The 14,110-nt window shown below is 35.9% G+C and overlaps 1 protein-coding gene across 1 annotated transcript; it reads left to right on the top strand.

Moving 5' to 3' along the window:
• The first annotated feature begins 6,351 nt into the window (after positions 1–6,351).
• On the top strand, positions 6,352–11,997 carry LOC117119001. The gene is made up of 3 exons (XM_033263777.1): positions 6,352–6,637; positions 8,616–8,669; positions 10,434–11,997. The coding sequence occupies exons 1-3, from the start codon at positions 6,555–6,557 to the stop codon at positions 11,638–11,640; spliced, it is 1,344 nt and encodes a 447-aa protein (XP_033119668.1). The 5' UTR covers positions 6,352–6,554; the 3' UTR covers positions 11,641–11,997.
• Positions 11,998–14,110: the final 2,113 nt, after the last annotated feature.

Consider the following 14,110-nt stretch of genomic DNA (forward strand, 5'->3'; position numbering starts at 1 on the left):
ACCGTGAATTACCTATTTGTGGCAATCTGACCAGGTAAAAATTGTATGGTATATACATTGAATGACCTTAAATGACTTTTTATGATCTTAATGACCGTCTGACCATGTCACAAGTGTTATAAATCCTTGACCATGAAATATAATTTTAGATATAATTCTCATTAAAGTGGTTTAAAAACCGATATATCAATAAATATAGGATTTGCGTGGCAGCAATTTTGAAATTCAAGATGGCCACCAGAATGACCTCGAATGAAATATTGAATTCTGAGAGTCAGGGTATGGTTCTAATGTAAATTATGACAATTATGTAATTTTTAAGATACCATACAATATTTGACCTTAAATGACCCATTTGTGGCAATCTGACCAGGGCCGAGGTCCCCGACGGGGAGGGGGCGGTTCCCCCGACGAGGTGTCAGATTTCCCCAACGAAAGCAAAGTGGGCGTGGTTGAGCCTCGATTAATAGGTTTCGAAAGTGGTCCTGGGGCGAGGCCCCCGAAAATTTCGACAATTTAGGGGTTGCAAAGGCTTATTTAATCGATTTTAGAGTCTACTAATAATAATGTAAAAAATACATATAATATTTTTTCCTTCCTGACGAATTGTGGCTTTTTCTCCCCGACGGGGGAGGGGGTGGGCAGCTCTCCCCGACGGGGGACCCTGGGCCCCTCGCTAGCGCCACCCCTGGTCATAGTAGGGATTTCTTTAATGAAAAAAGTGAAAATCGATCAGTTTAATTGATTAATAAGTATATCTAGCAGTTATTATGTAGGTCTATCTAATAAAAATTGTTGATTTTCCTTGGCGTGTGCCATACCACCCTGACTGGAGCCGTTGTAGGGCCTGAGTTGAACCCCTGTAGAAACGTACAGTAGCTTATTCTAATATTGACCCCCCCACCCGAAGTTGATTCCCCTGATTCCTAATGCTCTATGGCGTATTTATCACCTGGTAGATCTTTTCATATGATGGGAATACCATACATGGTCCTCCTGCCATTAATAAACCAAAATTAATAAAATAATATACCAGCAGTCTGTTATTTAAACATCTAACGTATACACCTTGCTTAATTCGAAAGCCATTTAATTGGTTTACTAAATACAGTAATGCATAGCATATTGTACCCTGTGTATAATTCATAACACATGTTTAATTTAGGCCACATTTTTTATATGTATTTAACAATATCCGTCAACTCGTATAATTTAGGCGCACATTGCTTGTTATTCATATTGCATTATACGGTAATTATGTTCGTGTATCTTGCACTTTATTTATTCATGGAGGAATAAGCATACTGTACCCTGTGTATATATAACACATGTTTTATTTAATTAGCATACTGTCATCATTATAGAGCAAAATGCTGTAGTCGGTGCTGAGGTGCGAACATTTTGAGAATATGAACCTCGGTGCCCGGAAATTGCACTCTCATACCTTTAAAAATCTGACCGGTTATTCATAATCAACAATAAACAAATATTCTTCATAATAAAATTTGAGTGGGTGCGATGGCACCGTCTGCACCCAACCCCAACACCCGCACTGCATTTATATCAATCATTTCAAATTTGTTCCATAATTTTAATAAGCTGAATGTGCAAGTTATGTTTGATTGCGTCAGAGAAAGTAGAATTTGGCTTACAAACGATATTGAGTTGTATTGGTCCTGTCTCTTATACCCATCTAGATGTGTATAAGAGACAGTATATTGAATTCAGAGAGTATGGATATGATTCTAATGTTCTAATGTAATACATGAGTTACGTAATTTTTAAAATTCCATACAATATTTGACCTTGAATGACCTATTTGTGGCAATCTGACCAGGTAAAAACTGGTAATGGTATGGTATATACATTGAATGACCATAAATGACCTTTTATCATCTTAACGACCATCCGACCATGTCAAAAGTGTTATAAATCCTTGACCATGAAATATAATTTTACATATCATAATTCTCATTAAAGTGGTTTAAAAACTGATATATAACCGAATGAAATATTGTGGTTCATAGTAAAGATTTTGAAATCTGAGAGTCAGGGTATAGTTCTAATGTAAAATATGACAATTATGTACCGTAATTTTTACGATACCATACAATATTTGACCTTAAGTGACCTATTTGTGGCAATCTGACCAGATCAAAAATAATATGATGGTTTTCCTTGACCATAAAATAGTTTCTGACATTAGAATTATAATTCCAATTGGTTTAGAAGCGGAGATATAGATAAACATAGGTTTTATTAGGCGGCCATTTCGAAATCCAAGATGGCCGCTATACTGACCTCGGATGAGGTGGTTCCTACCACAAATTGAATGCTATGATCATAAGGAGCATGTAAAAAAAAATTGGTGCTTTTGCCCGGAACGTCCACATCCATCTGCTAAGCTGCCAGACTAATAGGCCTACACTTTCAAATAACCTGACAGGGTTATAGGCTTCGACTAGTGGAGTGCATTCGCTTATACTAGGCCTAATAAAGCCTAAATATTTGATAGAAAATTCCGTCAGTGTTTATTGTATTTAAGATGGTTTATAGTTTATCCGGTTATTAGCCTATTTCAGTAAGCCTAAACCAATATAATACAGTTCAGTAATAAAATAGGCATAGATGTACACCACAAGACAGTCGTCTTCACATACGTTTGCCAAAAGAAGATCACAACCCAACCCAACCCGTTTTTACTGTATAGAATAAGTTTGCCAGTTGTGACATAACAGCTCGACTTGTAAACAAAACTCAGTGGGTTTGGATTCCCGAGAGTGCCACTGAAATTTTAGCGGCTTGGCATGGGGTCAATTACGGTATACTTGCCTAAATGACTTAGCAGGGGGTAAACACAGAGGTTAACTGTTTGCTCTTTGAGTTTTAAATTATCACCTTAGTCAGAGTTTCTTTATTCGATTTTCAACAATGAGGTGCTTTATCCTGATTGATGTCACTATAGTAACCAGCGAAATGTACATCGTAACTAATCATGCCAACTTTCAATTAGCCAATTGTATAGGCCTATGGTATGGGGACATGTAACTATCAAATCTATTTGACCTAAAAAAAAAAGCAAACCTTAACCTTATTAATAATGGATAACCTGTAGTCTGAATGGGGGGTGGGGGCGAAGTTTTCTCACTCAAATCCGGAATTTCGGAAAGCATCAGATAGCCGACGTGAAGTACTAGTGGCTATTAGGGCGGCATGGCTCTCGAAATCATCGACAATATACGGTTTCTTGATTATGCTTTTAATGCTGGTTTAAGCATACGTACACATGAATTATTATAATTTTAATATTAACATTACAAATTGTTTATAACACATTTTATAAGAACACTGAGGCTCAAATTGCTGACCAGCCAGTTGATAAAGATCTCTCATAGGGATCGAAACGTTCTGCGTAAATACTCCGTTTCCATTATAGCTTAAAAATCAAAAATTCGTCATCTATACAATTAAGAAGCTAAATGAAATTGTTTCAAGTTACTTTCTTGTCCTTATTTTAAGCAATTTTTTAAAGAACAAGTTGAGGCTGAGGTAAAAGTCAATAAGAATTTTATTAAAAAACTAAAAATAAAAACCTCATCAATTCTTATCTGTACCGTATGTGCAATAGGTATGACTATCTAATACCCGTTATAATACAGTACAGAAATATACAAACATTAAAAAGAATATTTTTATTTAAAATTTTAACTACCAAAATTAGTGTGTGTTTAAAGCCTATTATTCCAGGTTTTAGTTTAGATAAATTTATTAAGGTAAAGCTTGCAAGCGAAGTGATTAGCTGGTCCAGATTCCTAGAGCAGCTGCAAAATAATGGCTAGCTCTGAGATACTGTCTCACAGAGACCTCAATATTTAAGTTCTTGTTGACTTTTTACTGTTGGTGTTGTAATGGACCTTGTCGCTAAGTCCCGCCCCTTGGATATTGTTGCTAAGGTCCCACAAAGCGACAGTGTTAAAACATAAAGGCCAACTCAGACAGCGTCGGCCGACGCAGCCCGACGCGATTTGTTGTCGCGTCGGGTCTGTGTGAGTTAAACGCAGACGCGATGGTGTGCGTTGGTGGCAGTCGCGTCGTAGAATATTCAGAGCCATAGATAGAAAGAGTTGTTTAATAGCTCTATGGTTGCGACATTGAGAATTTAGAAGCCATTTTGTTTCATACGCGATGCGCGTTCTGTGTCTAACGTGATGTGCGTTCCTGTGTATAACATTAATACAGTTAACAGCCTCCTGTATAGTTTAATTCCATTTAATCTTTTTAGCAGTCGAATTTCATGTAACTGTAATTATAGATTTTTCTTTTAATGATTTCACTACTTTATATCCAATTTCATATTATAAATACTGTAATAATTTACTATTTTTATGCAGTTCTTTAATCCTCGCCGATAGACCGAGAGAGCCCCCTCGATGACAAGCATTCTTCAATTAGGCAATTCTGCCATATAGACCCTAAATTAGCTCCTGTTATTTTTGCAAAATAAATGATATGTGACGACTAGCAAAAATTTATTAAATATGTATATCAAAATGTAATTAAAATCCGATAGGGTATATATATATAGATTGTTGCTCTTTAAATTTGAATATGAACAAGCCTGTACAAATCTTATGTTATTAATTTGATTATTATTATTTATAAATATTAAAATAGTATAAGTCAGTTGGCCGCAATATATAAACTGTGCTTTGCTGTAAATATTATAATTGTAAGTGTTAAATGATATAGTGGATCTGTGATATATTCAACTTGTGTAATTGTGTAACGTACATTTTATTGTATTAAAAGTCTCGCCTCTGTTTTAATATTGTATTATGGCTGTACAGATTATGAACACACTGCAAGAGCGTGTCCGCTGTTTTAAAAGCGTCGTTTCCAAAAAAAAGTTATATTAATTATATATTAGTATGCAATAGAAACATCAAATCATTAAGATTATAAAACATCACCTTTATTATCATTGCCATTCGTATTTATACAGGCTGTAAAAACAATTGAAATTAAGAAAAACAATTTTTAATATTGTTTAGCGAACAATTTTTAAAGATCGTCAGAAAAGGGCAAAAAAAAAAACACTTTTTTCTTATTTAGCTGAAATATTTTTTCCAAACGCATCTAGGCGAACGAGAAAATAAAAATAAAATTTTAATGAAGAACGTAAACAGTGTAATAATGCAATTGATAAATGCTTTAAATTTATATAATTAAGGAAGATATATATATATACAAAGACGTGAGCTGGTCGAAGATTTCCAATTTAATCGCCTAACTTTTGCTTCCCATATTTTCCTTCTGTTTTCATTAGTCGGAAATCGGAAAAGCTTTGTACTATCAGATAGGTTTTTGCAACCAAACGCTGTCTCTTATACACATCTAGATGTGTATAAGAGACAGATTAACGATTAATTGAAAAAAAATTCTAATTCATTCCAATAATTTACGCGAGCATGGAATTTACGCGAGCACGCACGCGCGCAAATATTCGATTATATATGAATTTTTATACGCTGTCCATACTAAGTGATGTTAATCATAAAATATAATTGTAAACCCAATTAAGTGTGTGAAATTAATATGCAATGTACGTAACACATATACTTTGCATGTGTTCATCGGGAAGATTATGAAACAAAATGGACGGTGTGTACCACGTGACTTTCGTAAACCAAGGAGCGGAATGTCGCAACTCTTTATATATATGGCTCTGAGAATATTAAACATGTTTAATATTTCTCACGACGGCTTAAGACTGTCCCCGACGATAAATCGGGTCGGGCTGCGTCGGCCGACGCTGTCTGAGTTGGCCGTAAGCGAACACGTGCGTTTGTGGACAACACGTGTGTTTGTGAGACGCGCGGGTATTCCTAGCGCTGTTCTGATTAGTCAGTTGTTAAGTTTGATTGACACTCCGGAAAGGTCAATACTTTAACGACCTCTTTCATGCAAAATAATAATCTTTTTAAGATATTTTTATTCGTACATGTCTTGGATAGTCGGTAAATGAACCCTGTGACTGTAATTTTGACCCTTATAAATTTGGCCCCAACTCTGAACCTAAAAACATCCATAGTGAGTTTAGCCTGTCGGCAATGTCGAGTAGGAATATTACGTAGAGTTAAGGAGAGAAATTCACGGTATGTAGGAGTGAAATCGCAAAGACTGCTCCAGAGACATTGCAATTGTACACATTGGCGTGTTGTATACGTGAAATACAGTATACATTTGTACAATATTTGATATAATGGCCTGTCATATACTAGTTTCTATTTTAACATTTTTTCTGCATATTATCCATTTTTTTTCATCTTCTTCCCCCTGCCCTATTACACCATTTTTGTTTTATCTCCATAGATATTTTTCATCGTCCCACTAAGGGTGTTGTCCACACACTGTATAATGTACGATCGACTATAGCAAGAAAGCGTTAAAGTAAGATACCGGTACATGTTCCTAACATAAACTATTTTAATTCTGTCAGGCAACACTTCTGGCCCAGAATCCCGCCTGCGGAGAGTCAGTCTAAAGGACTAGCAATGCATCAGCTTGTACAACGAGTTAAACAACGAAGGAATGGTGAAAACAATGTGGTAATGGGCAAATCTCCAATGATTATCAAGTTAGTATCAGAATTTCAAATGCTAATATGAAAAAGCGTCATTTCAAAATGTGGTCACATTTATTTACATTATTATGGGGATATATTACGGAGTAAAGAGTACCGTAATGAAAACACGATCAATAATTTAAAAAAAATAGCTGAAAAAAAAAAATAATTAAAAAAAAAAGAAGTTCATACAGATTATTTTTCATTCAATCAATTCCGTCAACTTGTTGAAGCACTAATGATGATTTATTTACAATCCCCTGCCACTGGTAACGGTCATGCTCTGCCCTGTGGGCAAATGACAGCCCTGTTTTAACTTCCGGGCGCTGTCCTCCTTCCTGTCCGTATATTCTCCTCAATCTTTGTACTGTGCTTGTAAGATGGTTGTTGCCTTGCAAGGCCGTTTGACAACCATTAAATCTTACAAAAAAACAAAAAAAAAAACAATTGTTCTGTATAAAATGTATAAAAATAATATACTGTATTTGAAATATGTAAGCAAACATTGTAAAAAAATAGAAAATTTTAGGGAATTAATAATAATAATAATAGTTTACATTTGTATAGCGCGTATCCATCAAACAAGATACTCATGGGGCTTGAAGTGTGGACTAGTAGCAGACCAAAGACTTTCATCGCCTCTAAGGGTGTCTCGGTAACTCGGTACCCAGCAACTCCCGTCTTTCACCACAGGGGCTGATTGTACAAGCAATACACTGGGGTATTCCTCTACTCGTCTACAAATGATGTACTGTGTTCTTTATAGTGCACACGAGCCATTGTGTACACTGGGCCTACGGTTTATAGTCCTTATTAGCCCCAGTGGAAATATACCTGCTGTTGGTTTTCTTGTTTCTTGCATTTTCGGTGACAAATAAAATGCTGATACACTTCTATACTGGTGCCAGCACCAGTTATCAATCATCTGATGAGAATCCGCTAATCAGGTTTGGTGACGTCATCATGACTATCATGAATATTGTTTGTCACCGAAACTGATATTTACCGTATCAGATCATTTAGGTAGAATCGGGTGCCAGAACCATATATTGGCGAGCGTGTCGTTCGAACCAGCGCCAATAGTTGTAGGTTTCGGCGCCCCTGCCTTAACCGTCCAGCCAATCAACTCGTCAATTCATACTTTTGAAATTATAGGAGCGATATAGGATGTTATAGGAGCGATGTTTTGCTCTCGTGTTCAGGTGGAATTCGAACCCACGACCCCCCGATAATTATCCTGGTGTCATAACCACTAGACCACCGAGCTTGCGCTTAGTGACTAATGTTGAGATCCAATCTCTAGTCACAGTGGGTACTGAAAATGCTATTTCGATGTGTGCGTCAGGAAAATAAAAGCGATTCGGTTGAGAATCAATTCTTCGACCTCCACACTAACCTGGTATCATGACAACTAGACCACCGAGCTTGCGTTTAGTGACTGTGTTGGATCTGATCCCTGAGTAGCAGTGAGTATCGCAAATTTAGGGCGCTTTCGATTGCGTGACGACGCGACGCTAGAACGAAACCCCCCATGCGTGACCGTCCTCCTACCGGGCGTCGTACGTTACTATTTGCATAGGTAGATTTGGCCAAATTGAGTCCTATAATCCAAGCGACGAGGAGACTTAACGTTCTCGCATGCCGCAGATGACTTTTAGTGACGTCATTACGTTCAATTTCCTATCGTCGTCGTGCAATCAAAAGCTCCCTATTTCGATGTGTGGCTGCGCGCGTCAGGAAAATATCATAGTACGTTGTTCAAAATACTCGTTAACAAAACTCGCTAGTGGTGTTTTGTCCTATTAAATTCGATGTTGTTTCTCTTACATTGTTTGTTATTAGTTATCTTAAAATTATACACGTCACAACATCCACATTTATTTGATTTACATCTTGTCCGCACCTTTGTGTTGTGACAGGCTATAACATCAATTTCAAAGTGAAGGACATTTTTTTTACATTATTAATAATAGATGCTTTTATTCCACAGAGCTTACAGACCTCCAAGAGCGCCTTACGCCATACAACAGCAGTCTCTTATAAAGTGAGTAAATGCAATACAGTACGGTACTCTGTACATGATAAATCAGTTATTCTTCGCAGAAACAATAATTACCGTCCTGATCATGCTCATATTCAATACTAGCAATACTAATAATATCGGTAATAATTAGAATAACAAAAATAATAACATTAACAAGGTTTAGGTTATATTTTATTTTAAACGATGTGATATACACGAGCACTTTCTCAGAAAGTAATTTACCTTAGTTTTAGTACCCAGATGAAAATATTTGAAGTAACAACATAATTAATTACAATGCTGCTGCTGATGATGATGACGATGATGCTGACAATGAAGGTGACGACGATGATAATGATGACGATGATGGTGATAACGTAGTATGTATACAAAATAATGTCCAATGTTGAAATGTTACGCTTCATTATTTGCATAAAACAAACATCTCGCAGTCAGCAACATTTTACCTCGTAGAGCCCTCGGGGTGTGACGTTTTTAGAAACCCGAAAATAGCACACTTTCATAATTCAAACTAATTTTAATTATTTTAAACTTGAAATTCAACATTTTTTGCTTATAGTAATTTACTAAATTGATTTTTAATTAATCAGGCCTTCACAAAAAGCCCCGAATAACAAGGACTTGAGGATGAGTAGTCTATGCTAATAACAATTATAAGTCAATCGTGACGTCATCATTGCAACTCCCAATGTTATTTGCCTATCCCCCACAGTCCAATAATTTTTCAATAATGGACGCTTGGCTTGATTTTTTTTTAGGTTCGTGTGCAAAAAACAAAAAAAAAATTCTAATTTTTTCGTCACCGCGGAGACATCGCGCACCGCGATGAAAATTGAATTAAAAATTGAAAATCACTTTCGTAAAACAAGCTTAATGACCACATGAAAAAAGTTACTTTAAATTCAATATTAAGTATGAACAAATAAAGAATTCATTGAATCAATAGACCCTCATAAACAAAACAAACTGAACGTTTAATAGGAATATCCTAGGCCTATTTTAAAGACTCCAGGAACAGATTTGGATGTAGACCTACGTCCAGGCAGGAGCTCGCCGAGGCCTCCTCCTACTAAGCCGTAGCCTAGCCTAGTTATGAAATCATCGCATGATTTTTACCTGTCTGGATGCACCGACCAAAAAGGTCAGTGACTGTATTCTCTGGAATGTTGAAATGTTTATTTGTTTGACCAGTGAACAGTTTGTTCCCCGCTTTGACGAATGTCTATTAAAATAGCATCAAACAAGTTCTTTCTAACACAATTATGTACTGCTCTGTGTAGTTAACGCGTACGTACTCCGGAGCACAGATCAGGAGAGCTAAATGTAAATACGCACACAGTATACTGATCATATCACAGCAACCGATGGCTGCTACACAAGTTGGTTATCAAAATTTAAAGTTAAAGACGGTGATTGACTTATAAAGCAACATGCATCGTATTACACTTAGGTAGGATTTAACGCATTCAAAAAAAATTTTCAAGCATTAAATCTAACCTTCATATAATAATTTTCCTATAGTGTACTACGCGGAGCTCTAATTGCTTATTATTAAGTCGTCAATCAATTAAAAGCATAATGTTCCTGACAAAATTCTTTCACGACGACCAAAACATGCAGTGCCGTGACCCCATGGTTGGCGACCATACATTTAAACAATAATTGTTATCAAGTCACCAGGATGGCACCATACGTATTATAGGCCTGTTTCGTGTGCAAGTAATTCATTTCGCAAATATTCACACCGTTCTATTCTTATTCCAGGAGGGTGATGGCGGTGCGTCCTGTTTTCGACAGCGATAGAAAGAAAGGGAAAAATTCTTACTTAATTCCCCCACCTAAGAAAACAAGACCATCAGCTGAGGGGCACGTTACAACGAAATTAGCAGCAACCAGGACAGGGGAATTAGAAATGAATACATGGCGACCAGAGCTACAAGGTCAACATCAGCCATTTGTACTCCCGTCGGCAGAAGACCGGTATGTACAGAACTATAAACTACAGATGCAGCAAGCTGCAAAACTGATGGATGGTCGCTTCCACTACGCTCAATGTGATATAAGCCTTCAAGATGGCTACACATTAAACCACGCAAACCCTCTGCCACCGATATCAGCATCGCAAGCCTCACAAGAACATCATAATGACGACGTAGGTGAACTAGAAAATCAACTCTCTGCCGCTCCGTCAGGGATTCAAGAGAGTACTATACATTTGCATTTTACAGATCACAATAAAAAGTCACGAAAAGTATCTAAGAAAAAACTTCAAAAAGAAAAATGGAAAGTCGTCGAAGGTGAAGCTTATGAAAATAATCTCAGGACAAAATATAAATTTACAAACGATAAACGTCAATTTAAAGACGACCTAGAGAGAATGAGAGAGCTATCGGCTATTCGAGAGGACCTTTCTATTTTAGGAGATCGCACGCACAAACTACCATCGACTCACAGCTCAACTTCATTAGATCGCATAGAGGAAAACAACGCAATCAATACATTGAATAGCGTCGAATGTAGTCATTATAATGGACTGTATGGGGATAAAGATACCTTGAATAGCGTTGAACAATTGGCTCAAATATCTAGAATTGATAACGAGGTCATGGAAGCTTTGGATTTAGAAAACAATAATAAAGAACTTCTACAAACTGGTGATAAAAACGAAACAATCGAAGAAAGTGAGGTTATATCGCGACAAAATTTAGTCTACACAGAAAATGTAGTAGTGCCCTCAGTAGGTCAACCTGGTCCTGAATTAGAAGGAATGATAACTTTCAATGAGACAGACAACACACTAATACACAATACAACACGCGATATACAAGCTCAGCATGTGGATGATGTTAAAAGTAAATTCGAACAAACTGAAACTGAAATCAGACGAATTAACGAAAATCCTATTGAAGATGGATATTATAAATTTGTATCTACTGATGACACCAAGTTAAAAAAAAAGAAAAAAAGATGACCACACTTATAGGAATTTAAATGAAAACGCAAGGCAATTAATTAGTTCAGGAGTCGAGTACAGATCGTGAATTTGTTTTTTCTGTTGAAATATTTTTGCAAACTTGCGTATCACGGGGTAATATTCATACTTTGTTATCTGTTTATTGTTCGATGCAATTTTTCTCTCTGAAATATTAACGTATTTTAACATATTAAAAAAAATATCAGCGTATAATGCTACAGACGTTTCCTCTGAATGATTACTTTCAGATATTGATGATTATTCGTGAGTCCCATCCTACCAAAATTAAGGATGGTTATATTTTCAATCATAATAGGTGATGGAGAGGACCCCATTTATTGGAGCAAAAAAAAAGAAGCGAAGATGTCGATTTATTTCATCCCTAATTAAAACACAGAATGATGCAGAATTTCTATAGTTCTGGAAATTATACTCAACATTTCCGTTACAAAACAGCTCAAAATTTACAGTTGTGTTAGAAGGTTAAAATGCAGTTAGTTAAAATGCAGGAAGTACGCAACTGTCATCATCATCACCATCATCATCTGCAATAAAAATGTATTGGGTAGAGCGCAATACTATAATTACAGTATTATTATTATTTATTATTTATTTATTATTATTATTATTATTATTATTATTATTATTGTTATTGTTATTGTTGTTGTTGTTACTATTATTATTATTATTATAATCTAATTAATTAAATTTATATTAGTATGTAGAATTACATGCAAATATGCAATTTACTATATTTTGTTCTTCAAACAATTTATCTCAACATATTTGATCGTTATCTGCTTTATAATCGCCTTAACTACCACCACTCTCCTGCTCCCCTTATTCATCAGTATCATCAATATTGAGTACAGGGCAACACCATAATCATTATCGTCGTCGTCACGGTCGCACTATTAGACAACAGCGACACCGTCGTTCCCTTCGTCATCATCGTAAACTTCATCTTCACCATTCCAATGTCATACCACTATCACATTCACTGCCAAAACTAGGCTATACTGTAATATTACATCATCACTATCATTATAACGTTTAACTGATTAAAGATGCAGTACATTAATAAATAATTGCAATGTAATGACTGATAATCATACAGTAAGTGTTTTGTCAGGAATTTTACAAACTTAGATTGCAGACAAAAACAATTCGATCATTAATGAATAATTTTGACTATTATTATTTTAATGACTTAAAACCCATTATACCAGAAGGCCTAATAGGGGCATGTCAAGCAACATTATACTGATACACCAATGTATTAGGCCCTTTGAGTTTCTTATAAACATGCAACCGTATTCAGATGGCTTACATTCTCAAGAAATTAAATGCATAGGCCTACATTTCTTTATGCTCCATATAGTATTATAATGTACCAAGATATCACTTTTATCATATTCAATCACCATCAATGTTATCATTATGTCTTATATGTTGGTTCCTGTATATTTATCCTCCAATTAGACTTGGGGATTATTATCCACTGAGACTGATACGTGATTGTGGATAGAGTAGGACTACTCACAGGAAGTCACAACCACTCCCCACATTGATTTTGTACCAGCTCTCTTCTTAACGGGCATCTCACTAATATTTATCATCTAAAACAATTTCCATTTAAGAATTAACGATTTGGCCTAAATATTGTAATACCATAGGGTCTGCAAGATTTATACATGGGCGTGACAATCGCCAACAGACACATGAAGTCATATTGAATACGCTGCATAGACTTGTCATTAAGTCTATACAATGTGACGTCGTGATTCCATGCGTGTTTGCCTTGCTCATTAGGTAAGTTAGTTGAAACATGTGGGAGATAATCCCAACGAACACATAGATACATGACGTCACAGGAATATACCACAGTACAGTATATAGATCTGTCTGTAAGGCTATATTCAATTTGTGATTTTCACGCTCATTTTGGCATCTACTGTAGTTAAACATGTGCGAGACAATCGCCAACAGACAGATGAAGCCACATCAGATACAAATCCACACTACGTTATTTAACATACCTAAAAATAATAATGACGATTTGTACTAATAAAGAAATATGTACTGCCTGATGTGATTCTTAAAACTCAAGGACAGTATAAGTAATTATGTAATTGCTTTCTACAGTCCATCAAACATTATTGATCAAACTTCTTGCGTTTATAATTTACAGTAGATATTCACCTGTTAACTGTTGTATTATCAGGTGTTTGAATGACTCCGTGAAAGAGAAAGGGAAAATGCATTTTGAACAACGTATCCGTTTTATATGCTATTACATTTTCTCAGAATTTTTCCCATATAGTGACTTGCAGTGACTCCATGGGTGTATGCAAGGGGTGGAGGTCGGGAAGGTCGTACGTCCCCCCCCCAAAAAAAACCCCCAAAAATGTCAATGGTTCACATTTTTTTCCAGATATTTTTTTTCTAGGGACTTTTCACAATGACA

The sequence above is a fragment of the Anneissia japonica genome, unplaced genomic scaffold (genome assembly GCF_011630105.1).
Source record: "Anneissia japonica isolate Jap-2015-1 unplaced genomic scaffold, ASM1163010v1 scaffold1826_len1998817_cov189, whole genome shotgun sequence".
NCBI lineage: Eukaryota > Metazoa > Echinodermata > Crinoidea > Comatulida > Comatulidae > Anneissia > Anneissia japonica.

Bases quoted from the DNA above. Each gene is read 5' to 3' on its own strand.
- LOC117119001 (XM_033263777.1), top strand. From the start codon at position 6,555: ATGCATCAGCTTGTACAACGAGTTAAACAACGAAGGAATGGTGAAAAC. The intron at 6,638-8,615 runs GTTAGTATCAGA...TTTATTCCACAG, and splicing joins AAATCTCCAATGATTATCAA to AGCTTACAGACCTCCAAGAG. The intron at 8,670-10,433 runs GTGAGTAAATGC...TTCTTATTCCAG, and splicing joins CAACAGCAGTCTCTTATAAA to GAGGGTGATGGCGGTGCGTC.